At 37.1% G+C, this 25,358-nt stretch overlaps 1 protein-coding gene across 1 annotated transcript; it reads left to right on the forward strand.

Moving 5' to 3' along the window:
* Positions 1-23,554, forward strand: LOC146763992 (uncharacterized). The gene is made up of 7 exons (XM_085565658.1): positions 1-4,793; positions 6,235-7,994; positions 10,268-10,361; positions 15,063-15,108; positions 18,263-18,317; positions 20,541-20,579; positions 23,281-23,554. Exons 3-7 carry the CDS (start codon positions 10,299-10,301, stop codon positions 23,453-23,455), a joined length of 378 nt encoding a protein of 125 aa, XP_085421784.1. The 5' UTR covers positions 1-4,793; positions 6,235-7,994; positions 10,268-10,298; the 3' UTR covers positions 23,456-23,554.
* Positions 23,555-25,358: the final 1,804 nt, after the last annotated feature.

Below are 25,358 nucleotides of genomic sequence, written 5' to 3' on the forward strand. Positions count from 1 at the left end.
CCGCCATTTCCCCCCCCCCCACCCTTCCCGCCATTTCCCTTCCCCTTCTTCTCCCCTCACACCGTCCGCCCTCTGATTGGCTGAAATCTTCCCGCCCTTTCCCTCCCCTCTCTCCGATTGGCCAGCGCCCGTTGCCGAGGCAAGCTCCGCGCGTTGATTGGTCCGAGGGGTCTAATGAGAACGAGAAAGGGGGGGCGTGGTCTGCTGAGGCAGGCGGCGCGCTGATTGGCTGAGCTCAGCGAGGTGGGCGGGGCAACCGAGGTGATAAAAGCGGCGGCGCGGCGCGCGCGGGCTCAGTGCGGCGGCGGCGGCGGTCGAGGCGCGGCTGCGGCGGGAGCGACTCCAGCGCTTTAAACTCCTCCTTTTTAATTAATTTAATTAACCGAATCACCTTGATTAGCGCAATTAACACCAGGGGGCTCGCGCGGGTTAATCGAGGCGTTCATTAAGCGCTAATTGGCGCCGCCGAGGGCGATCGGAGGCGGGTTTGGGTTTAAAACGATTTAATTAAATTATTCATTTATCCTACGTTTAATTAATGAGCTGTTAATTAGCGTTAATTACTCATTAGAGAGGGCGCTGCGGGCGAAATTCGCTTTTTAAGCGCGATTTTGGCTTGAATTTCTCCCGTTTGCCTCGAGTTGATTTAATTTTAGCGCAGAGGTTTTAAGTTTTAATTGGTCTTAATTAATTTTAGCTAATTGGAGTTAATTTGAATTAAATTTGGGCGGTTTTAGTGAAGGTTTGGGGTGGTTTTGTCCCATTTTGTCGATTAAATTAAATTAAATTAAATTAAACCCAATTAAATAAATCCAATTAAATGAAACCCAACGAAATCCAATTAAATTAATTTAAATTAAATCCAGTTCAATTAAATCAAATGAAATTAATTCCAATTAAATTCCATTACATTGAAGCCAATTAAATCTAATTAAATTAAAGACATTAAATTGAAATTAAATCCAATAAAATCCAATTAAATTAATTTTAATTAAATCCAATTAAACCAAATTTTAACCCCATTTCACCTTGTTTATTAATTAGCGTTTATTGAATTAAATTTATTTTCTCCAGGTTTAGGTGTTAAGCTCGCCTTTAGAACTTTAAAATTAATTAAAATTGCTTCAAGTAATTAATATTTAATTTCATTAGTTAATTAGTTAAGTTATTCAGTTTTTGGGGAAAATTTGAATTTTTTGGGTGTTTTTTGAGGCTTTTTTGGCCTTTTTATCCCGTTTTGAGTGTAAATAATTTAAATATTCCCTTAATTTATTAAAATTTATTTGCATTAATGAATATTTAATTAATAGTTAATATTTATTCAAATTTTGAGGCTTTTTCCGGCAATTTTGGGTCCTTTTTTTAGGTCTAAAATTCCCATTTTTGACCTCACATTTTAATAATTAACTTTTAAAACTTAAAATTTATAGAGTATTTAATTAACTTATTAAATTTTAAATTAATTTATTAATTAAATTTATTAATTGATGCCATAAATTTTGGGTTTAAAGCCGATTTCATTCAAGTTTTCGGGAGGTTTTGGGGCTTTTTTGGGGTAAAATTATTCAAATAATTAAAAAAAATTCACGTTAATTAATGAATATTAAATTCGTATTTGAATGTTTATTATTTTAAAATTGCATCTGAAATTTAGATTTGAATTTATTTAAATTTTAGGGGTTTTTTTTGCCTTTTTAAGGTGTTTTGAGACGTTTGAATTTTAATTTAAATTTAAATACCTATTTAATTCAATAATTAAAATAATAAAGTAATTTTAATAATCTTATTAAGTTAATTTTAACAATTTCATTAATTAATTTCAATAATTTAAATTAATCTTCATATTTAAATTTTGAGCACCTGACTGAACACATTTCAACCTTTAAATTTAAAGAATAATTTAAATATCATTTTAATTTATTCCCACTCATTAATTTTAAGGGTTTTATTTAAATATCTTAATTAATTAAAATTTGTTAATTTTATTAAAATTCATTAAATTTAGCTATTTTAATTCCCATTTTTGGCCATTTTTGCTTCATTTTTCCCAAATTTCGTGACTTAAAAATTCCAACTTTCATTCTAATTTCAATTTATTAAATAGATAAATTAAGGGTTCAACGTATGCAAATTTATGCAAATTTTTACGCGAGTTAATACACATTTTAAAATTGATTTTTAACCATTTTTGAGCGAATTCCCCCTCTAGTTTTTAACCAAAATCGCCTTTTTTCGCCCCGGTTTTTTTTTCCATTCAAATTCTTCAATTTGAAATATTCGGATTTATTTGAATTTATTCGAATTTATTCAAATTTATTCAAATTTATTCAAATTTATTCAAATCCGCGGGAGCTCCCAGCATGTTCTACTACCCCGAGGTGCTGCGGCGTCGCACCGGCTGCTTCGGCACCATCTGGTGAGGGAATTTTGGGGCAAATTCCGGCGGTTTTGGGAAAATTCCGGATTTTGGGGAACTTTTAGGGGATTTTGGGTCATTTTTAGTGGATTTTGGGTCATTTTTTTAGAGGATTTTGGGTCAATTTTAGTGGATTTTGGGTCATTTTTTAGAGGATTTTGGGTCAGTTTTAGTGAATTTTGGGTCATTTTTTAGAGGATTTTGGGTCAATTTTAGCGAATTTTGGATCATTTTTTAGAGGATTTTGGGTCAATTTTGGGTAATTTTTTAGTGGATTTTGGGTCAATTTTAGGAAATTATGGATCATTTTTCGGTCATTTTTTAGAGGATTTTGGGTCATTTTTTAGAGGATTTTGGGTCAATTTTAGTGTATTTTGGGTCAGTTTTTATTGAATTTTGGGTCATTTTTTAGAGGATTTTGGGTCAATTTTAGAGGATTTTGGGTCAATTTTGGGTCATTTTTTAGTGGATTTTGGGTCAATTTTAGTGGATTTTGGATCATTTTTAGGTCTTTTTTTTAGAGGATTTTGGTGAATTTTTGGCGAATTTTGGGTCATTTTGGGTCATTTTTTAGAGGATTTTGGGTCATTTTTAGAGGATTTTGGTTCATTTTTAAGTCATTTTTTTAGAGGATTTTGGTGAATTTTTGGCGAATTTTGGGTCATTTTGGGTCATTTTTTAGAGGATTTTGGGTCATTTTTAGGTCTTTTTTTTAGAGGATTTTGGTGAATTTTTGGCGAATTTTGGGTCATTTTTGGGTCATTTTTTAGAGGATTTTGGGTCAATTTTAGTGGATTTTGGGTCAATTTGGGGTAATTTTTTAGTGGATTTTGGGTCAATTTTAGCAAATTTTGGATCATTTTTGGGTCATTTTTTAGTGGATTTTGGGTCAATTTTAGTGGATTTTGGGTCATTTTTTAGAGGATTTTGGGTCATTTTTTAGAGGATTTTGGGTCAATTTTAGTGTATTTTGGGTCAATTTTGGGTCATTTTTTAGTGGATTTTGGGTCAATTTTAGGAAATTATGGATCATTTTTGGGTCATTTTTTAGAGGATTTTGGGTCATTTTTTAGAGGATTTTGGGTCTATTTTGGATCATTTTTTAGTGGATTTTGGGTCAATTTTAGCAAATTTTGGATCATTTTTGGGACATTTTTTAGTGGATTTTGGGTCAATTTTAGTATATTTTGGGTCAATTTTGGGTAATTTTTTAGTGGATTTTGGGTCAATTTTAGGAAATTATGGATCATTTTTTGGTCATTTTTTAGAGGATTTTGGGTCATTTTTTAGCGAATTTTGGGTCATTTTTTAGAGGATTTTGGGTCAATTTTACTGAATTTTGGGTGATTTTTAGGTCTTTTTTTAGAGGATTTTGGGTCATTTTTTGTGGATTTTGGTTCATTTTTAGGTCATTTTTTTAGAGGATTTTTGGTCAGTTTTGGTGAATTTTGGGTCATTTTTAGGTCATTTTTTTAGAGGATTTTGGTGAATTTTTGGCGAATTTTGGGTCATTTTGGGTCATTTTTTAGAGGATTTTGGGTCAATTTTAGCAAATTTTGGATTAATTTTAGGTCATTTTTTTAGAGGATTTTGGGTCAGTTTTTAGTGAATTTTGGGTCTTTTCTGGTGAATTTTGGGTCATTTTGAGTCATTTTTTATTGAATTTTGGGGCATTTTTAGCGAATTTTGGGTCATTTTGGGTCATTTTTTAGGGGATTTTGGGTCAATTTTAGTGAATTTTTGGTCATTTTTTAGGGGATTTTGGGTCAGTTTTTATTGAATTTTGGATAATTTTTTAGGGGATTTTGGGTCATTTTTAGGTAATTTTTTAGAGGATTTTGGTGAATTTTGAGTCAATTTTAGCAAATTTCGGGTCATTTTTAGGTCGTTCTTTAGAGGATTTTGGGTCAATTTTAGTGAATTTTGGGTCATTTTTAGGTCATTTTTTTGGTGGATTTTGGGTCAATTTTAGCAGATTTTGGGTCATTTTTAGGTCTTTTTATAGTGGATTTTTGGTCAATTTTAGCGAATTTTGGGTCATTTTTTAGAGGATTTTGGGTCACTTTTTAGCGTATTTTTGGGTCATTTTTGGCGAATTTTGGGTCATTTTTGGTTCATTTTTTTAGAGTATTTTGATTCATTTTTACCGGATTTTGGGCGGATTTTGGGTCATTTTCGGTGGATTTCGTTCATTTTTTTTTTAATTTTTCCCCATTTTCGTTCATTTCCCACAGAACCCCGGTGGATTTTGGGTGGAATTTGTTGGATTTTGGTGAATTTTGGGTGAATTTTGGTGTTTTTTTTGCAGGCTGGCGGCCACCTGCCACTCGCGGCTGCTGCGCCGGGAGTACCTGGGGGTGGACGTGCCCCGCACCAGGTGAGACCCAAAATCCCCCAAATTCACCCCAAAAAACACCCCAAAAACCCAAATTCACCCCCCAAAAAAAAAAACATTAAAAAAATCCAAACTTCACCCCAAAAAAACCCCAAATTCCCTCAAAAAAAAACCCCAAAAATTCAAATTTCACCTCAAAATCCCCCCAAAAATCTCCAAATTTTACCCCAAAATCTTCTCCAAAACCCCCAAAAATCCCAAAATTCACCCCAAAATCCCCTCAAAAAGCAAAAATTCAAAAAATTCCCCCAATAAATCCCAAATTTCACCCCAAAAATCCCCAAATTTCACCCCCAAAAAAATCCAAATTTCACCTGAAAATCCCCAAAAAAATCCCCAAATTTCACCCCAAAATTCCCTCAAAAAACCCAAAATTCCACAAATTCCCACCTAAAAATCCCAATTTTACCCTAAAAAATCCCAAAAATCCCCAAATTCCTCCCCAAAAATCCTCAAATTTCACCCCCCAAAAAATCCACATTTTACCCCAAAATCCCCCCAAAAAATCCCCAAATTTTACCCCAAAATCTCCTTTAAAAATACCCAAATTCCCTAAAAATCCCTAAAAATTCAAATTCCCCTTTAAAAAAAACCAAAAAACTGCCAAAAATCCCAAAATCCCCTCAAAATACCCCAAAAATTCAAATTTCTCCCAGAATCTCCTCAAAAAATCCCCGAATTTCACCCCCAAAACCGCCAAAAATCCCAAAATTTCTCCCCAAAAATCCCCAAATTTCACCCCCCAAAAAAATCCACATTTTACCCCAAAATCCTCCCAAAAATCCCCAAATTTTACCCCAAAATCTCCTCTAAAAAAATCTTCAAAATCCCCAAAAATCCCTAAAAATTCAAATTATGCTTTAAAAAACCCCCTCAAAAATCCCAAATTTCACCCCAAAAAAACCCAAAAATCCCCTCAAAAGAAACCCCAAAAATTCAAATATCTCCCAAAATCTCCTCCAAAAATATCAAAAATTCACCCCAAAAATCCCCAAATTTCACCCCCAAAAACTCCAAAAAAATCCAAAATTCCCCCAAAATCCCCTCAAAAAACCAAAATCCCACAAATTCCCCCCTAAAAATCTCAATTTCACCCTCAAAAGCCCTAAAAATTCCAAAATTCCTCCCCAAAAATCCAAATTCCTCCCCAAAAATCCCCAATTTTCACCCCCAAAACCCCCAGAAAAATCCAAATTTCTCCCAAAATCCCCCCAAAAATCCCCAAAATTCACCCCGAAATCCCCTCCAAAAATCCCAAAATTCACCCCAAAATCCCCTCCAAAAACCCAAAATTCCACAAACTCCCCCAAATCCCCGAATTTCCCCCCAAAAAAACATCAAAAATCCCAAAAAAATTCACCTCAGAAACTCCCGCCAAACCCCCCCCCCCGCCGTTTCCCGCCTTTCTCTTGGCCCCGCCCAGCGCCGCCGTGCTCTCGTTCGTGATTGGCCGAAGCGGCTGGGAAGTCCCGCCCCCTCCGGCCGGGGCCCCGCCCCCTCGCTGCTCGCTCTACCTGGGGGCGCTGCTGCAGCTCGGTCTCGCGAGAGTTTACCGCCGGCAATGCCACGAGCTGCTGGGTACCGCGAGATTATGCTAATGAGGGGGCGGGGCTATGGAAATGAGGCGGGTGGCGGGAACGGGGCTTGAGGGGAGGGTTTGAGGGGAATTTTGGGGAAATTTGGGATTTTGGGGCGGAATTTTTGGGGATTTTGGGGGAATTTTGGAGGATTTGGGGATTTTTGAGGGATTTTGGGTTTTTTTGGGGGGAATTTTGGGGAGAATTTGGGAATTTTGGGGGAAATTTTGGGGTTTTTTGAGGGGAATTTGTGGGAATTTTGGTGTTTTTGGGGGGAATGTGGGAATTTGGGGTTTTTTTGGGAATTTTGGGAGAATTTTTGGGAATTTGGGGGAATTTTGGGGAATTTGGGGAAGTTTTGGGGTTTTTTGGGGGAACTTTTTGGGAATTTTGGGGTTTTTGGGGGGAATTTTGGGGATTTTTAGAGGGAATTTTGGGGATTTTTAAGGGGAATTTTTTTTGGGAATTTTGAGGGATTTTTAGGAATTTGGGTTTTTTTTGGGGGGGAATTTGGGATTGAGGAGGATTTTTTGGGAATTTTGGTGGAATTTTTGGATTTTTTGGGGATTTTTTGGGGAAATTTTTGGGATTTTTGATGGGAATTTTTAGGGAATTTTGGGTTTTTTTGAGGGGAATTTTTGGGAATTTTTGAGGAATTTTTGGATTTCGTTGGGAATTTTTGGGGAATTTGGGGAAATTTTGGCAGAAATTTGGGATTTTCAGCAAAGTTTTTCGAAATTTTTGGGGAATTTTGGGGAAAATTTTAGGATTTTTGGGGAGAATTTTTAGGGAAAATTTGGGGGGAATTTTGGGGAGAATTTTTAGGAATTTGAGGAATTTTGGGGATTTTTAAAGGAAATTCCCAAAATTCTGGGGATGTTTTGGGGGAAATTTGGGAATTTTTGGTGAAGATTGGGATTTTTTGGGGTGGTTTTGGAAGAAATTTGGGGATTTTTTTAAATTTTGGAAAATTTGGGGGGAATTTTCAGTTTTTTGGGGAAAATTTGGGATTTCGGGGGAAAATTGGGGAGGTTTTGGAGGAGATTTGGGAAATTTTGGGGAAATTTGGGGTTTTGGGGGGAACTTTGGGAGATTTTGGGGGAACTTTGTGGAAATTTGGGATTTTTGGAGGAAATTTGGGATTTTTTTGGGGATTTCTCATTTTTGGGCAATTTTGGGTTGTCCTGGTTGGTTTTTGGGGTGGTTTGGGGGAATTTGGGCATTTTTGGGGTGAATTTTTTTGGGGATTTCTCAATTTTGGGATATTTTCGGGTTTCCTTGTGGATTTTGGGCTCAATTTTGGGTCATTTTTTGCCCATTTTGGGTCATTTTTTGCCCATTTTTAATGAGATTTTTCCTCCTCTTGGCGCCGTTTTGCCCCGATTTTGGGTGGTTTTGGGTCATTTTTGGGTGTTTTTTTTTGGGGATTTCACGGTTTTTGTTAATTTTGGGTTGTCCTGGTTGGATTTTGGGGGTTTTTGGGGTGGATTTTGGGGCATTTTTGGCCGTTTTTGGGTTTTTTTGCAGAGGAAGTTTCGCTGATCCTGGAGCGGCTGCATCGAGCGCGGCGCCCCCTGGTGGACATCGACATCAGCCCCACCCGCAGGTGCCAAAAATCCCCAAATTTCACCCCAAAATTCAGCCCCAAAAATTCCGAAAAATCGCCCAAAATTCCGCCCAAAAATCCCCCAAATTCAGCCAAAAAAAATTCTGTAAAATTCGCTCCAAAAATGCCGAAAATTAACCCAAAATTCAGCCCAAAAATGCAGGAATTTCACCCCAAAATCCACACAAAAATTCCAAAAAAATGCCCAAAATTCAGCCAAAATTCATCCCAAAATTAACCCAAAAAATCCCCAAAATTTGCCCATTACATACCCCATTTTCCCCTTTTATTTCCCCCAAAATTCCCATCTTTCTCCCTATTTTTCCCCATTATTTCCCCATTATTTTCCCCCCAATTTTTCCCCAAAATTCCCAATTTTCCCCGTTTTCCCCCCATTATTTCCCCATTATTTTCCCCAAAATTTTTCCCAAAATTCCCAATTTTCCCCGTTTTCCCCCCATTATTTCCCAATTATTTTCTCTATTTTCCCCCATTTTTCCCCATTTTTCCCCATTATTTTCACCCCATTTTTCCCCCAAAATTCCCATTATTTTCCCCATTATTCCCCCATAATTCCCATTTTTCCCCCATTTTTCCCCATTTTTTTCCCCATGATTTCCCCATTATTTTCCCCATTACTTCCCCATTATTTCCCCATTATTTTTCCCATTATTTCCCCAAAAATTCCCATTTTTTCCCCCCAAAATTCCCATTTTCCCCCATGATTTCCCCATTATTTCCCCCATATTTTCCCCAAATTCCCATTTTTTCCCCATTTTCCCCCATTTTTTCCCCATTTTTCCCCATTATTCCCCCATTTTTCCCCATTTTTTCCTCATGATTTCCCCATTATTTCCCCCCATTTTTTTCCCAAAATTCCCATTTTCCCCCCATTTTTTTCCCATTTTTTCCCCATTTTTCCCCCATTATTTCCCCCCATTTTTTTCCCAAAATTCCCTTTTTTTTCCCCATTTTTCCCCATTATTTTCCCCATTACTTTTCCCAAAATTCCCATTTTCCCCCCATTTTTTCCCCATTTTTTCCCCATTATTTTCCCATTATTTCCCTGCAATTTTTCCCCAAAATTCCCATTTTTTTCCCCATTTTTTCCCCATTATTTCCCCCCCAATTTTTTTCCCAAAATTCCCATTTTTTCCCCATTATTTCCCCATGATTTCCCCCCACATTTTTCCCAAAATTCCCATTTTTCCCCCATTTTCCCCCATTATTTCCCCATTATCCCCCCATTTTTTCCCAAAATTCCCGTTTTTCCCCATTTTCCCCCCATTATTTCCCCATTATTTTCTCTATTCTTCCCCATTATTTCCCCATTATTCCCCCCCAAAATTCCCATTTTCCCCCCATTATTTTCCCAAAATTCCCATTTTTCCCCATTATTTGTCCCATTATTTCCCCCCAAAATTCCCATTTTCCCCCAATTTTCCCCCCCTTTTTTCCCCATTATTTCCCCATTATTTCCCCCCATTTTTTTCCCAAAATTCCCATTTTCCCCCATTTTTCCCCATTATTTCCCTGCAATTTTTCCCCAAAATTCCCATTTTTTCCCCATTATTCCCCCATTATTTTCCCCCCAATTTTTTCCCAAAATTCCCATTTTTCCCCATTATTCCCCCATTATTTCCCCCATTTATTCCCCATTATCCCCCCCATTTTTTCCCCAAAATTCCCATTTTTCCCCATTTTCTCCCATTTTTTCTCCATGATTTCCCCCCATTTTTCTCCCAAAATTCCCATTTTCCCCCCATTTTCCCCCCATTTTCCCCCCATTTTTTTCCCATTATTTCCCCATTTTTTTCCCCATTATCCCCCCCCATTTTTCCCAAAATTCCCATTTTTTCCCCATTTTTCCCCCATTTCCCCCCCATTTTTTCCCAAAATTCCCATTTTTCCCCCATTTTTTCCCCATTTTTTCCCCATTATTTTCCCCCCAATTTTTCCCCCAAAATTCCCATATTTCCCCCATTATTTCCCCATCATTTCCCCGCAATTTTTTCCCAAAATTCCCATTTTTCCCCATTTTTCCCCCATTTTTTCCCCATTATCTCCCCCATTTTCCCCCCATTTTTCCCCATTTTTTCCCCATTATTTCCCCATGATTTCCCCCCATTTTTTCCCCAAATTCCCATTTTTCCCCATTCCCCCCATTTTTCCCCAAAATTCCCATTTTTTCCCCATTTTTCCCCCATTTTCCCCCATTTTTTCCCCAAAATTCCCATTTTTCCCCCATTTTTCCCCATTATTTTCCCTGGCAGGGCTCTGCTGCTCCCGGATTTCCTGTCCCGCATGGAGGAGCTCGAGGCGGCCCCGGATCCGTTCTTCGGGGTCATGGGGGTGGAGCTGCCCCAGGTACCAAAATCCCCCAATTTCACCCCAAAACCCCCAAATTCCACATTCCCAAACCTCTCCCAACTTTTCCCATTTTTTTCCTGGAGTTTTCCCCAAATTTTCCCATTTTTCCCCCAATTTTTCCCTTTTTTTCTCCATTTTTAATCCAATTTTTTCTCCATTTTTAATCCATTTTTTCCCCATTTTTAATCCAATTTTTCCCCCATTTCCCCCCTAATTTATTCCCATTTTCCCTAATTTTTTTCCATTTATCCCCATTTTTAATCCCATTTTTATCCCAAATTCCCAACATTTTTTCCCATTTTTTCCCCAATTTTCCCCATTTTTTCCCAATTTTATCCCCAAATTTCTCTTATTTATTCCCATTATTTTCCCAATTTTCCCCATTTTTATTCAGTTTTTATCCCCAAATTTGTCTCATTTTTTCCCATTATTTTCCCAATTTTTCCCTTTTTTTCCTCACATTTTCTCCCAATTTTATCCAATTTTTGCCCCCAATTTTTTTCTCATTTTTCACAAGTTTTTCCCCAATTTCCCCCATTTTTCCCCCAATTTTTCCCTTTTTTTCTCCATTTTTAATCCATTTTTTTCCCATTTTTAATCCAATTTTTCCCCCATTTCCCCTCTAATTTATTCCCATTTTCCCTATTTTTTTTTCCATTTATCCCCATTTTTAATCCAATTTTTATCCCAAATTCCCAAAATTTTTTCCCATTTTTTCCCCAATTTTTCCCATTTTTTCCCAATTTTATCCCATTTTTATCCCCAAATTTCTCTTATTTATTCCCATTATTTTCCCAATTTTCCCCATTTTTTCCCCATTTTATCCCCAAATTTCTCTTATTTATTCCCATTATTTTCCCAATTTTTCCCCATTTTTATTCAGTTTTTATCCCCAAATTTCTCTCATTTATTCCCATTATTTTCCCAATTTTTCCCTTTTTTTTCTCACATTTTCTCCCAATTTTATCCAATTTTTGTCCCAAATTTTTTTCCCATTTTTCACCCGTTTTTCCCCAATTTCCCCCATTTTTTCCCCCAAATTTCCCCACTTTTGCCCCATTTTTCCCTTCTTTCACCCAAAATTCCCAAATTTCACCCCAAAACCCCCAAATTCCCACATTTCCAAAACTTTTCCCCTTTTTTCTCGGAATTTTTCTCAATTTTTCCCATTTTTAATCCCATTTTTTTGCAGTTTATTCTCATTTTTTATTCAAGTTATTTCTATTTTTTATCCAATTTTTTCCCATTTTTCCCTCATTTTTTTTCTGAATTTATTCCCATTTTTATTCCAATTTTTCCAATTTATTCCCATTTTTAAGCCAACTTTTCCCCATTTTTAGTCCCATTTTTCCCCCATTTTCCCCCATTTTTCCATCAATTTTTCCATTTTTACCCCATTTTTTCACCCAATTTTATCCCATTTTTTCCCAATTTATTCCCATTTTTAATCCAACATTTTCCCACCAATTTTTCCTGATTTTCCCAAAAATATTTCCATTTTCCCCATTATTTCCCCACTTTTATCCCATTTTATCCCATTTTTAATCCAATTTATTCCCATTTTTAATCCCATTTTTAATCCCATTTTTTCCCATTTTTCCCCATTTTTCCCCATTTTTCCCCTTTTTTTCAGATTTTCCCCATTTTTAATCCCATTTTTCCCCATTTTTTCCCATTTTCACCATTTTTAATCCAAATTTTTTTATCTTTGTTTCCCATTTTTTCCAATCTTTTCCCATTTTCCCCATTTTTCGTCCCATTTTTTTCACATTTTTAATCCATTTCTTCCCATTTTCCCCATTTTTCCCATTTTTTTCCCATTTTTCCATCCCATTTTCTCCCATTTTTTCCCATTTTCCCCATTTTTAATCCCATTTTTCCCCATTTTTGGCCATTTTTGCCCATTTTTAATCCATTTTTTCCCGTTTTTCCCCATTTTCTCCCGTTTTTCCCCATTTCCCCCTTTTTTAATCCCATTTTTGCCCATTTTTAATCCATTTTTTCCCATTTTAATCCATTTTTTCCCATTTTCCCCATTTTTCCCATTTTTTCCCATTTTTTCCCATTTTTAATCCATTTTTCCCAATTTTTAATCCAATTTTTCCCCATTTTTCCCATTTTCCCCATTTTTCCCATTTTTAATCCCATTTTTTCCCATTTTTAATCCATTTTTTTCCCATTTTTAATCCATTTTTTCCCATTTTCCCCATTGTTAATCCAATTTTTCCCAATTTTTCCCTATTTTTCCCATTTTTCCCCATTTTTAATCCAAATTTTCCCCCCGTTTCCCCCCTAATTTATTCCCATTTTCCCTATTTTTTGTCCATTTATCCCCATTTTTAATCCAATTTTTATCCCAAATTCCCAAAATTTTTTCCCATTTTTTCCCCAATTTTCTCCATTTTTCCCCATTTTTATCCCCAAATTTCTCTCTTTTATTTCCATTATTTTCCCAATTTTCCCCATTTTTATTCAGTTTTTATCCCCAAATTTCTCTCATTTTTTCCCATTATTTTCCCAATTTTTCCCTTTTTTTCCTCACATTTTCTCCCAATTTTATCCAATTTTTGCCCCCAATTTTTTTCCCATTTTTCACCAGTTTTTCCCCATTTTCCCCCATTTTCTCCCCCAATTTTTCCTTTTTTTTCTCCATTTTTAATCCAATTTTTTCCCATTTTTCCCCCCATTTCCCCCATTTTTTGTCCATTTATCCCCATTTTTAATCCAATTTTTATCCCAAATTCCCAAAATTTTTTCCCATTTTTTCCCCAATTTTCCCCATTTTTTCCCCATTTTATCCCCAAATTTCTCTCTTTTATTCCCATTATTTTCCCAATTTTCCCCATTTTTATTCAGTTTTTATCCCCAAATTTCTCTTATTTATTCCCATTATTTTCCCAATTTTTCCCATTTTTTTCCTCACATTTTCTCCCAATTTTATCCAATTTTTGCCCCAATTTTTTTTCCCATTTTTCACCCGTTTTTCCCCAATTTCCCCCATTTTTTCCCCCAAATTTCCCCACTTTTGCCCCATTTTTCCCTTCTTTCACCCAAAATTCCCAAATTTCACCCCAAAACCCCCAAATTCCCACATTTCCAAAACTTTTCCCCTTTTTTCTCGGAGTTTTTCCCAATTTTTCCCATTTTTAATCCCATTTTTTTGCAGTTTATTCTCATTTTTTATTCAAGTTATTTCTATTTTTTATCCGATTTTTTTCCCATTTTTCCCTCATTTTATTTCTGAATTTATTCCCAATTTATTCCCATTTTTATCCCAATTTTTTTCCAATTTATTCCCATTTTTAATCCAACTTTTTCCCATTTTTAATCCCATTATCCCTCCAATTTTCTCCCAATTTTCCCACCAATTTTTCCCAATTTTCCCAAAAATATTTCCATTTTCCCCATTATTTCCCCTATTTTATCCCATTTTTTCCAATTTATTCCCATTTTTATTCCCATTTTTTCCCATTTCCCCCACTTTTAATCCCATTTTTTCCCATTTCCCCCACTTTTAATCCCATTTTTAATCCCATTTTTTTTCCATTTTTTCCCATTTTTAATCCCATTTTTCCCATTTTTAATCCCATTTTTCCCATTTTTCCCCATTTTCCCCCATTTTCCCCATTTTAATCCAATTTTTCCCCATTTTTAATCCAATTTTTCCCCATTTTTAATCCCATTTTCCCCATTTTTAATCCAATTTTTCCCCATTTTTAATCCATTTTTTCCCTATTTTTCCCCATTTTTAATCCATTTTTAATCCAATTTTCCCCCATTTTTTCCCATTTTCCCCATTTTTAATCCAATTTTTCCCCATTTTACCCATTTTTAATCCATTTTTTTCCCATTTTTAATCCATTTTTTCCCTATTTTCCCCCATTTTCCCCATTTTTAATCCAATTTTTCCCATTTTCCCCCATTTTTTCCCATTTTTCCCCATTTTCCCCATTTTTAATCCCATTTTTCCCATTTTTCCCATTTTCCCCATTTTTAATCCAATTTTTTCCCCATTTTTAATCCAATTTTTTCTCATTTTTTTCCCAATTTATTCCCATTTTCCCCATTTTCAATCCCATTTTTCCCCATTTTTAATCCAATTTTTTCTCTTTTTTTTCACATTTTTTCCAATTTTTTCCCATTTTCCCCATTTTTAATCCAATTTTTCCCCATTTTTTCCCATTTTTAATCCAATTTTTCCCATTTTCCCCATTTTACCCATTTTTAATCCAATTTTTCCCCATTTTTAATCCATTTTTTCCCTATTTTCCCCCATTTTCCCCATTTTTAATCCATTTTTCCCCATTTTTTCCCATTTTTTCCCATTTTTTCCCATTTTCACCATTTTTAATCCCATTTTTAATTCCATTTTTTCCCATTTTTTCTCATTTTTCCCATTTTCCCCATTTTTTCCCATTTTCACCATTTTTAATCCCATTTTTCATCCCATTTTCCCCCATTTTTCCCATTTTTTCCCATTTTTCCCATTTTTAATCCCATTTTTTCCCATTTTTCCCCATTTTTTCCCCATTTTTTCCCATTTTTCCCATTTTTAATCCCATTTTTTCCCATTTTTAATCCCATTTTTTCCCATTTTTCCCCATTTTTTCCCCATTTTTTCCCATTTTTCCCATTTTTAATCCCATTTTTTCCCATTTTTTCCCATTTTTTCCCATTTTTTCCCATTTTTCCCGCCAGGTTGAGGAGCTGCTGCCGCCCCCCGAGGAGTTCGAGGCGCCCCCAGGTCAGCCCCAAAATTCCCAAAATTCCCCTCAAAATTCCCCAAAAATTCCCCTAAAAATCCCCAAAAAATTCCCCCAAAAAATCCCCCAAATTCCTCCAAAAATGCCCCAAAAAATTCCCCCCAAAATTTCCCCCAATTCTCCTCCAAAATTCCCCAATTTTTCCCCTCAATTTCCAAATTTTCCCCCAAAATTCCCAAAATTCCCCCAAATCCCAAAATTTTCCCAAAATCTTCCCACAATTCCCAATTTTTCCCTCAAAATTCCCAAATTTTGCCCCCAAAATTCCCCAAAATCCCTAAACTTTCCCAAATTTTTCCCCAAATTCCCAATTTTTACCCCAAATTCTTTAATTTTCCCCCAAAATTCCCAAGTTTTGCTCCTAAAAATTCCGCAAAATTTTCACTAAATTTCCCCAAAATTCCCTAATTTTCCTCTCAAAATTCCCAAATTTTGCCAACAAAATTCCCCAAAATCCCTAAATTTTCCCCAAATTCCCAAATTTCCCCCCAAAATTCCCCAAATCCCAAAATTTTCCCCAATTTTTTTCCCAATATGCCAATTTTTTCCCCAAATTCCCAAATTTTTCCCTCAAAATTCCCAATTTTCCCTCAGAATTCCCAAATTTTTCCCACAATCCCCAAATTTTCCCATTTTTTTCCCAATATTCCCAATTTTTACCCCAAAATTCCTAAATTTTCCTAAATTTTCCTAAAATTCCCGTGTTTTCTCCAAATTTCGGCCCCAAAATTCCCCCAGTTCCAAATTTTCCCCAAATTCCCAAATTTTACCCCAAAAATTCCCTCAAATCCCAGAATTTTCCCAAATTTATCCCAAAATTCCCAAATTTTCCCTCAAAATTCCCAAATTTTCCCTCAAAATCCCCAAATTTTCCCCAAAATCCTCAAATTTTCCCCAAAATCCCCAAATTTTCCCCAAAATTCCCAAATTTTCCCTCAAAATCCACAAATTTTCCCCAAAATCCCCAAATTTTCCCCAAAATCCCCAAATTTTCCCTCAAAATTCCCAAATTTTTTTTTCCAAATTCCCAATTTTTGCCCCCAAAATCCCCAATTTTTTTTAAACTTTTCCCTAAAATATCCCAAATTTTGCCCCAAAATCCCGAAATTTTCCCCAAATTTTCCCCAAATTTCCCCAAAATTCCCAAATTTTCCCCAAATTTTCCCAAATTTTCCCAAATTTCCCCAGAGCTGATCACGCTGCGGGAGCTGGAGCCGCCCCTCCCCCCCCCGGAGCCGCCCCAGGTCAAATTTTGGGAATTTTGGGAATTTTGGGAATTTTGGGAATTCTGGGGAGAAATTTGGGGAGAAATTTGGGGATTTGGGGAAAAAATTTGGGGAAATTTGGGCGTTTTGGGGGAATTTATGGAAAATTTGGGAATTTTGGGGAATTTTTCGGCGACTTTGGGAGGATTTTGGGAAAAATTTGGGAATTTTGGGGGAAAATTTGGGATATTTTTGGGGGAAATGTTGGGAAATTGGGAATTTGGGGAGAAAAATATGGAAAATTTGGGGGAAATTCGGGAAATTTGGGGGAAATTTGGGGATTTTTGGGAAAATTTGGGATTATCTTGGGAAATATTTGGGAAAATTTGGGGATTTTGGGTGAAATTTGGGGATTTTGGGTGAAATTTGGGGATTTTGGGGGATTTGGGCAGAAATTTGGGAATTTTCAGGGAAAATTGGGAAATTTTGGTAATTTGGGGGAAATTTGGGGGAAATGTTGGAATTTTTGGGCAAATTTAAGACAATTTTGGGGGAAAATTTGGGATTTTTTAGGCAAATTTGGGATGAGGTTGGGAAAAATTTGGGGGAAATTTGGGAGAAAATTTTGTGATTTTTTGGGGGATTTTGGGTGAATTTGGGAAGTTGGGAATTCTGGGGAGAATTTGGGAGATTTTGGGGTATTTTGGGTGAATTTTGGGGGGATTTTGGGGAGAATTTTGGGTCAATTTTGGGTAAATTTTGGGTGAATTTTGAATCAATTTTGGACAAATTTTGGGTGAATTTTGGGAGAATTTGGGATGAATTTTGTCTGAATTTTGGCTGAATTTTGAGTCAATTTTGGGTGAATTTTGGCAAATTTTGGGTCAATTTAGGCTGAATTTTGGGGTAAATTTTGGCTGAATTTTGGGTGAATTTTGGCTGATTTTGGCTGAATTTTGGCTGAATTTTGGCTGAATTTTGGGTAAATTTTGGCTGAATTTTGGCTGAATTTTGGCTGAATTTTGGCTGAATTTTGGGTCAATTTTGGCTGAATTTGGGCTGATTTTAGGCTGATTTTAGGCTGAATTTTGGCTAATTTTGGGCTGAATTTGGGCTGATTTTAGGCTGAATTTTGGGTGAATTTTGGCTGAATTTTGGCTGAATTTTGGGTGAATTTGGGTCAATTTTGGCTGATTTTGGCTGAATTTTGGCTGAATTTTGGGTCAATTTTGGGCTGAATTTTGGCTGAATTTTGGGCTGAATTTGGGCTGAATTTTGGGTCAATTTTGGATGAATTTTGGGCTGAATTTTGGCTGAATTTTGGGCTGAATTTGGGCTGAATTTTGGCTGAATTTTGGGCTGAATTTGGGGTGAATTTTGGGTAAATTTTGGATGAATTTTGGGGTGAATTTTGGCTGAATTTTGGGGTCAATTTTGGCTGATTTTAGGCTGAATTTGGGCTGAATTTTGGGTCAATTTTGGCTGAATTTGGGCTGATTTTTGGGTGAATTTTGGGTGAATTTTGGGGTAAATTTTGGCTGAATTTTGGCTGATTTTGGGGTGAATTTTGGGCTGATTTTAGGCTGAATTTTGGGGTAAATTTTGGCTGATTTTTGGCTGATTTTGGGGTGAATTTTGGGGTGAATTTTGGGTAAATTTTGGCTGATTTTTGGCTGAATTTTGGCTGAATTTTGGCTGAATTTTGGCTGATTTTTGGGCTGAATTTTGGCTGAATTTTGGCTGAATTTTGGCTGAATTTTGGCTGAATTTTGGCTGAATTTTGGCTGAATTTTGGCTGAATTTTGGCTGAATTTTGGCTGAATTTTGGCTGAATTTTGGGCTGAATTTTGGCTGATTTTGGGTGAATTTCGGGTCAATTTTGGCCATTTTTGGGTGAATTTTGGGTGAAATTTCCCCGTTTTTGGTGCAGGTGGAGCTGCCCGAGGTGACCCCGCGGGAGCTGCAGCTGCTGCTGGAGGCCGAAGGTCAGAGGTCACCCAGGGGTCAGAGGTCACCCAGGGGTCACCCAGGGGTCACCAGGGGTCAGGGGTCATTTTGGGTCATTTTGGGTCATTTTTAGGGGATTTTTGGGCCATTTTTGGACAATTTTGGGATTTTTTGGGTTCATTTTTTGGCATTTTTGGGTCGTGGTCACTAATTGGTCACTCAGGGTCATTTTGGGTCATTTTTGGGTGATTTTGGGTCATTTTTGGATAATTTTGGGATTTTTTGGGTTGTGGTCACTCATTGGTCACTCAGGGTCATTTTGGGTCACTTTTGGGTGATTTTGGGTCATTTTTGGACATTTTTGGGATTTTTTTTGGTAATTTTTTGGCATTTTGGAGTTGTGGTCACTCATTGGTCACTCAGGGTCATTTTTGGGTCATTTTGGGTCATTTTTGGAGGATTTTGGGATTTTTTTTTTTAATTTTTTGGCATTTTTGGAGTTGTGGTCACTCATTGGTCACTCAGGGTCATTTTTGGGTCATTTTGGGTCATTTTTGGACAATTTTGGGATTTTTTGGGGTCATTTTGGGAATTTTTGGGTCATGGTCACTCATTGGTCACTCAGGGTCATTTTTGGGTCATTTTGGGTCATTTTTGGACAATTTTGGGTTTTTTTTTGGTAATTTTTTGGCATTTTGGAGTTCTGGTCACTCATTGGTCACTCAGGGTCATTTTTGGGTCATTTTGGGTCATTTTTGGATAATTTTGGCATTTTTTGGGTTCATTTTTTGGCATTTTTGGGTCGTGGTCACTCATTGGTCACTCAGGGTCATTTTTGGGTCATTTTTGGGTGATTTTGGGTCATTTTTGGATAATTTTGGGATTTTTTTTGGTAATTTTGGGAATTTTTGGGTCATGATCACTCATTGGTCACTCAGGGTCATTTTTGGGTCATTTTTGGACAATTTTGGGATTTTTTTTGGTAATTTTTTGGCATTTTTGGGTCGTGGTCACTCATTGGTCACTCAGGGTCATTTTTGGGTCATTTTGGGTCATTTTTGGGTAATTTTCGCATTTTTTGGGTTCATTTTTTGGCATTTTTGGGTTGTGGTCACTCAGGGTCATTTTGGGTCATTTTTGGACAATTTTGGGATTTTTTTTGTGTAATTTTTTGGCATTTTGGAGTCGTGGTCACTCATTCATTACTCAGGGTCATTTTTGGGTCATTTTGGGTCATTTTCAGACAATTTTGGGATTTTTTTGGGTAATTTTTTGGCATTTTGGAGTCGTGGTCACTCATTGGTCACTCAGGGTCATTTTTGGGTCATTTTGGGTCATTTTTGGACGATTTTTGGATTTTTTTGGGGGTCATTTTGGGCATTTTTTGTTCTTTTTCATCATTTTGGGGCCATTTTTGCAATTTTTGGGTCATTTTGGGCGATTTTTGGTCGTTTTTTGTTCCTTTTGACCATTTTTGGGCACTTTTGGCTCCTTTTTTGGTCACTTTTTGTTATTTTTGGTTTATTTGGGGTCATTTTGATTCTTTTTGGGTCATTTTTTTGTCATTTTTGCATCATTTTGTTGTTTTTTTAAAATTTTTTGTAATTTTGGTTTACTTTTGCTAAAATTTGGGTAATTTTGGGCTATTTTTTGACATTTTGGCCCATTTCAAATAAGTTTTGGTTCCTTTGGGTCAATTTTGGGGCAATTTTGGGTATTTTTGGTCAGATTTGGGTAATTTGGTTAATTTTGGGTCATTTTTGGGCATTTTTGATAATTTTTGGTTGTTTTTCTGTAATTTTTGGGTAATTTTGGGCCATTTTGGGGTAATTCTTTATAATTTTGGTTTATTTTGGGTAATTTTGGCTTTTTTTTATTATTTTAGGCCATTTTGGGGTAATTTTTTGGTTTATTTTGGGTAATTTGGGTATTTTTTCTCATCTTAGGCAATTTTGGGTTAATTTTTTGGCATTTTGGTTAATTTTGGGTCACTTTTGGTCATTTCTTTGCCATTTTTCGTTATTTTTGGTTCCTTTTGGGTCTATTTTGTCCATTTTTTGGGCAATTTTGGGTGATTTTTTTTGGTTCATTTTCGGGTCATTTTTTTGTCATTTTTTGCTTCATTTTGGGCCATTTTTTGTCATTTTTTAAATCAAATTTGGGTCATTTTTGGGTCTTTTTTATTTTGTTATAGTTTTTAATTTATTTTGGGCAATTTTGGGTCATTTTGGGTCATTTTGTTGACTTTTCTCTCCCCCCAGAGGAGGCGATGGAGCCGGAGCTGGAGCTGGAGCTGCCCCGTGAGAATTTGGGCAAAATTTGGGGAATTTTGGGCAAAATTGGGGAAAATGAGGAAAATCTGACAAAAATTGGGAAAAACCGGAGGAAATTTGGGAAAAAAAATGGAAAAAATTTGGGGAAAAATCAAATAATTTTGAGGAAATTTGGGGAGAAAAAGGGAAAAAAATTGTGGGGAAATTTTGGGAAAATTCAGAGAAATTGAGGAAAATTTGGGAAAAAAAATGGGGAAAATTTGGGAATTTTGAGGGGATTTGGGGGAATTTTGGGGTTTTTTTTTTTAATTATCAGAATTTTGGGTAAATTTTTGGAATTCTTTGGTAAATTTTGGGAAAATTGGGGAATTTTTTAGGAATTTCTGGGGGATTTTTGGGGGGAATTTTGGGGATTTTTTTGGGGGAATTTTTTTGATTTTAGCAGAGTTTTGGGGAAATTTCTGTAAATTTTGGGGAATTTTGGGAAATTTGGAAGAAGTTTGGGGAATTTTGGGGCATTTTTGGGGAATATTGGGAATTCCTTGTGAATTTTAGGAAATTTGGGGATTTTTGGGGAATGTTTTGAGATTTTTGGGGGGAATTTTGGGCAATTTTGGGGGAAATTTGGGAATCTTTGGGAAATTTGGGGAATTTTGGGGGATTTTTTTTTTATTTTTGGGAAATTTTGGGGTTAATTTTGAGAAAATTTGGGGGAATTTTTGGGGGGATTTTTTTTTTGAATTTTGGGATTTTTTGGGGATATTTTGGGGAATTTTTTTTTAATATATTGGGGGATTTTTGGGGAAAATGGGAATTTTGGGGAAATCTTGAATTTAGGCAAAATTTCTGGATTTTGGGGGGAATTTTGGGGATTTTTTGGAAATTTTTGAGGAAATTTGGAATTTTCGGGGGAATTTTTTGGGGGGAATTTTTTGGGATTTTTTTTGGGAAATTTGGGGAAAACTTTTGGGAAATTTGGGGATTTTTGGAGAAATTTGGGAGAATTTGGGGAATTTTGGGTGAATATTTGGGAATTTTGGGTGAATATTTGGGAATTTTGGGGGCATTTTGGGATTTTTTTAAATTTTGGGAATTCTTTGGGAGATTTTGGGAATTCTTTGGGAGATTTTTGGGATATTTTGGGGAAATTCTTTGGCAATTTTGGCAAAATTTGGGGGAATTTTGGGGGAAATTTGGGAGAAATTTTGTGAATTTTGGGGGATTTTTTGCTGGAATTTTGGCCATTTTTGGGGGAATTTTATTCGGGAATTTTAATAAAATTTTGGGCATTTTTTGGGGGGAATTTTGGAGGGAAAATTTGGGAATTCTGGTCATTGTAGTAAATTTTGGGAATGTGGGGAATTTTGGCATTTTGGGGGAGAATTTTTGGGGGAATTTTGGCCATATTTGGAGGAATTTTTTGGGAACTTTTTTTTGTTCTTTTGGTAGAATTTTGGGCATTTTTTGGGGGGAACTTTTGGGGGAATTTTGGCCATATTTGGGGGATTTTTTGGGAACTTTTTTTGGTTCTTTTGGTAGAATTTTGGGCATTTTTTGGGGGGAACTTTTGGGGGAATTTTGGCCATATTTGGGGGAATTTTTTGGGAACTTTTTTTGGTTCTTTTGGTAGAATTTTGGGCATTTTTTGTGGGAATTTTTGGGGGAATTTTGGGTATTTTTGGGGGGAATTTTTAGGGGAATTTTTGGCATTTTTGTGTAAATTTTTGGGCAATTTTTTCGGGAATTTTGGTAGAATTTTGGGCTTTTTTTGGGGGGAACTTTTGGGGGAATTTTGGCCATATTTGGGGGAATTTTTTGGGAACTTTTTTTGGTTCTTTTGGTAGAATTTTGGGCATTTTTTGTGGGAATTTTTGGGGGAATTTTGGGTATTTTTGGGGGGAATTTTTGGTTGAATTTTGGGCATTTTTGTGGAAATTTTTGGGCAATTTTTTTGGTTCTTTTGGTAGAATTTTCGGCATTTCTTGGTGGAATTTTGGGGAACTTCGGTAATTCTAATAATTGCATTAAATATTGGGAATTTTGGGGGGAATTTGGGCATTTTTTGGGGGGAACTTTTGGGGGAATTTTGGCCATATTTGGAGGAATTTTTGGGGAATTTTTTTTTGTTCTTTTGGTAGAATTTTGGGCATTTTTTGGGGGGAACTTTTGGGGGAATTTTGGCCATATTTGGGGGAATTTTTTGGGAAATTTTTTTTTTGGTTCTTTTGATAGAATTTTGGGCATTTTTTGTGGGAATTTTGGGGGGAATTTTGGGTATTTTTGGGGGGAATTTTTGGTTGAATTTTGGGCATTTTTTTGTGAATTTTTGGGCGATTTTTTTTTGGAATTTTGAGCATTTTTTGGAGGAATTTTGGAGAACTTCGGGAATTCTAATAATTGCATTAAATATTGGGAATTTTTGGGGGGAATTTGGGCATTTTTTGGGGGGAACTTTTGGGGGAATTTCGTGCACTTTTGGGGACTTTTTTTTGAGGAATTTCGGTTGAATTTTCGGCAACTCGGGGGGGATTTTTGGGGAACTTTTCTCGGGAATTTTCGTTGGATTTTGAGTATTTTTGGGGCAATTTTTTGGGGCAGTTTTTGGGGAACTTTTGGGAATTCTGATCATCGCATTAAACCCTGGGAATTTCTGGCTGAATTTCTGGCTGAATTTCGGGCGAATTTTGGGCGGATTTTCCCTAAATTTTGGCCGTTTTGGGTCCCGCAGGTGCCCCGGAGGAAGCCCCGCCCCCTTTGGAGGAAGCCCCGCCCCCTTTGGAGGAAGCCCCGCCCCCTCCCGCCCTGGCCCCGCCCCCCTGGGACCCCCAGACCCAAATCGCGGCCGAGGAAATTCGGGAGCAGCTGAGGGACCCCCGGGGGGGCTGCAGGACCCCGGTGAGTGACCCCGGCTGACCCCTGACCCCCGAGTGACCCCGAGCCCAAAAACGCCCCAAAATCCCCCCGAAAAAATGAGCAAAAGTGGCAAAAAAAAAATGACCCAAAAATGACCCAAAATGAGCAAAAATGGCACAAAAAAAACACCTAAAAATGACCCAAAATGGGCAAAAATGGCAAAAAAAATGGCACAAAAATGGCACAAAAATCCCCCTAAAAAATGACCCAAAAATGGCCCAAAATGACCCAAAAAAGGCAAAAAAAAAACCTCTAAAAATGACCCAAAATGACCCCGAGTGACCCCGGCTGACCCCTGACCCCTGAGTGACCCCGAGCCCAAAAACGCCCCAAAATCCCCCCGAAGAAATGAGCAAAAGTGGCAAAAAAACCTGTAAAAATGACCCAAAATGAGCAAAAATGGCACCAAAAAACACCTAAAAATGACCCAAAAATGGCACAAAAATGGCACAAAAATCCCCCTAAAAAATGACCCAAAAATGGCCCAAAATGACCCAAAAATCCCCCAAAAATTACACAAAAATTCCCCCTAAAAATGACCCAAAATTACCCAAAAATGACCCAAAAATGGCACAAAAATGGCACAAAAATGGCACAAAAATCCCCCTAAAAAATGACCCAAAAATGGCCCAAAATGACCCAAAAAAGACCCAAAACTGGCACAAAAATCCCCGTAAAAATGACCCAAAATGACCCAAAAAAGACCCAAAAATGGCACCAAAATCCCCGTAAAAATGACCCAAAAATGATCCAAAATGACCCAAAAAAGGCAAAAAAAAAACCTCTAAAAATGACCCAAAATGACCCCGAGTGACCCCAGCTGACCCCTGACCCCCGAGTGACCCCGAGCCCAAAAACGCCCCAAAATCCCCCCGAAGAAATGAGCAAAAATGGCAAAAAAAAACCACGAAAAATGACCCAAAATGAGCAAAAATGGCACAAAAAAACACCTAAAAATGACCCAAAATGAGCAAAAATGGCACAAAAAAACCCTCAAAATGACCCAAAAATGGCACAAAAATGGCACAAAAATCGCCCTAAAAAATGACCCAAAATGACCCAAAATGACCCAAAAATGACCCAAAATTGACCAAAAATGGCAAAAAAATCTCCGAAAAATGACCCAAAATGAGCAAAAATGGCACAAAAAAACACCTAAAAATGACCCAAAAATGGCACAAAAAAACACCTAAAAATGACCCAAAAATGGCACAAAAATGACCAAAAAATCCCCAAAAAATGACAAAAAAATTTCCCCTAAAAATGACCCAAAAATGGCCCAAAAGACACAAAAAATGGCAAAAAAGTCCCCCTTAAAAATGACCCAAAATGACCCAAAAATGGCACAAAAATCCCCCTAAAAAATGATCCAAAAATGGCCCAAAATGACCCAAAAATCCCCGAAAAATGACAAAAAAAATTCCCCCTAAAAATGACCCAAAATGACCCCTGAGTGACCCCGAGTGACCCCGAGTGACCACAACCCAAAAAATCCCAAAAATCCCCCAAAAATGACCCAAAATGACCCCGAGTGACCCCGAGTGACCCCGAGTGACCACAACCCAAAAAATCCCAAAAATCCCCCAAAAATGACCCAAAATGACCCCGAGTGACCCCTGACCCCCGAGTGACCCCGAGTGACCCCTCACTGACCTTTGTCCCCCCAGGACCCCGTGGACCCGCCCCGAATTCGGCGCCGCCCCCCGAGGGAACTGCTGAGAGAGCCCGGCCTGGGTGACCCCTGACCCCTGACCCCTGCGTGACCCCTGAGTGACCCCTGAGTGACCCCTGAGTGACCCCTGACCCCTGCGTGACCCCTGAGTGACCCCTGAGTGACCAATGCGTGACCCCTGGGTGACCCCTGAGTGACCCCTGAATGACCCCTGAATGACC

The sequence above is a fragment of the Lonchura striata genome, chromosome 36 (assembly GCF_050655825.1).
Source record: "Lonchura striata isolate lonStrDom1 chromosome 36, ASM5065582v1, whole genome shotgun sequence".
Lineage (NCBI taxonomy): Eukaryota > Metazoa > Chordata > Aves > Passeriformes > Estrildidae > Lonchura > Lonchura striata.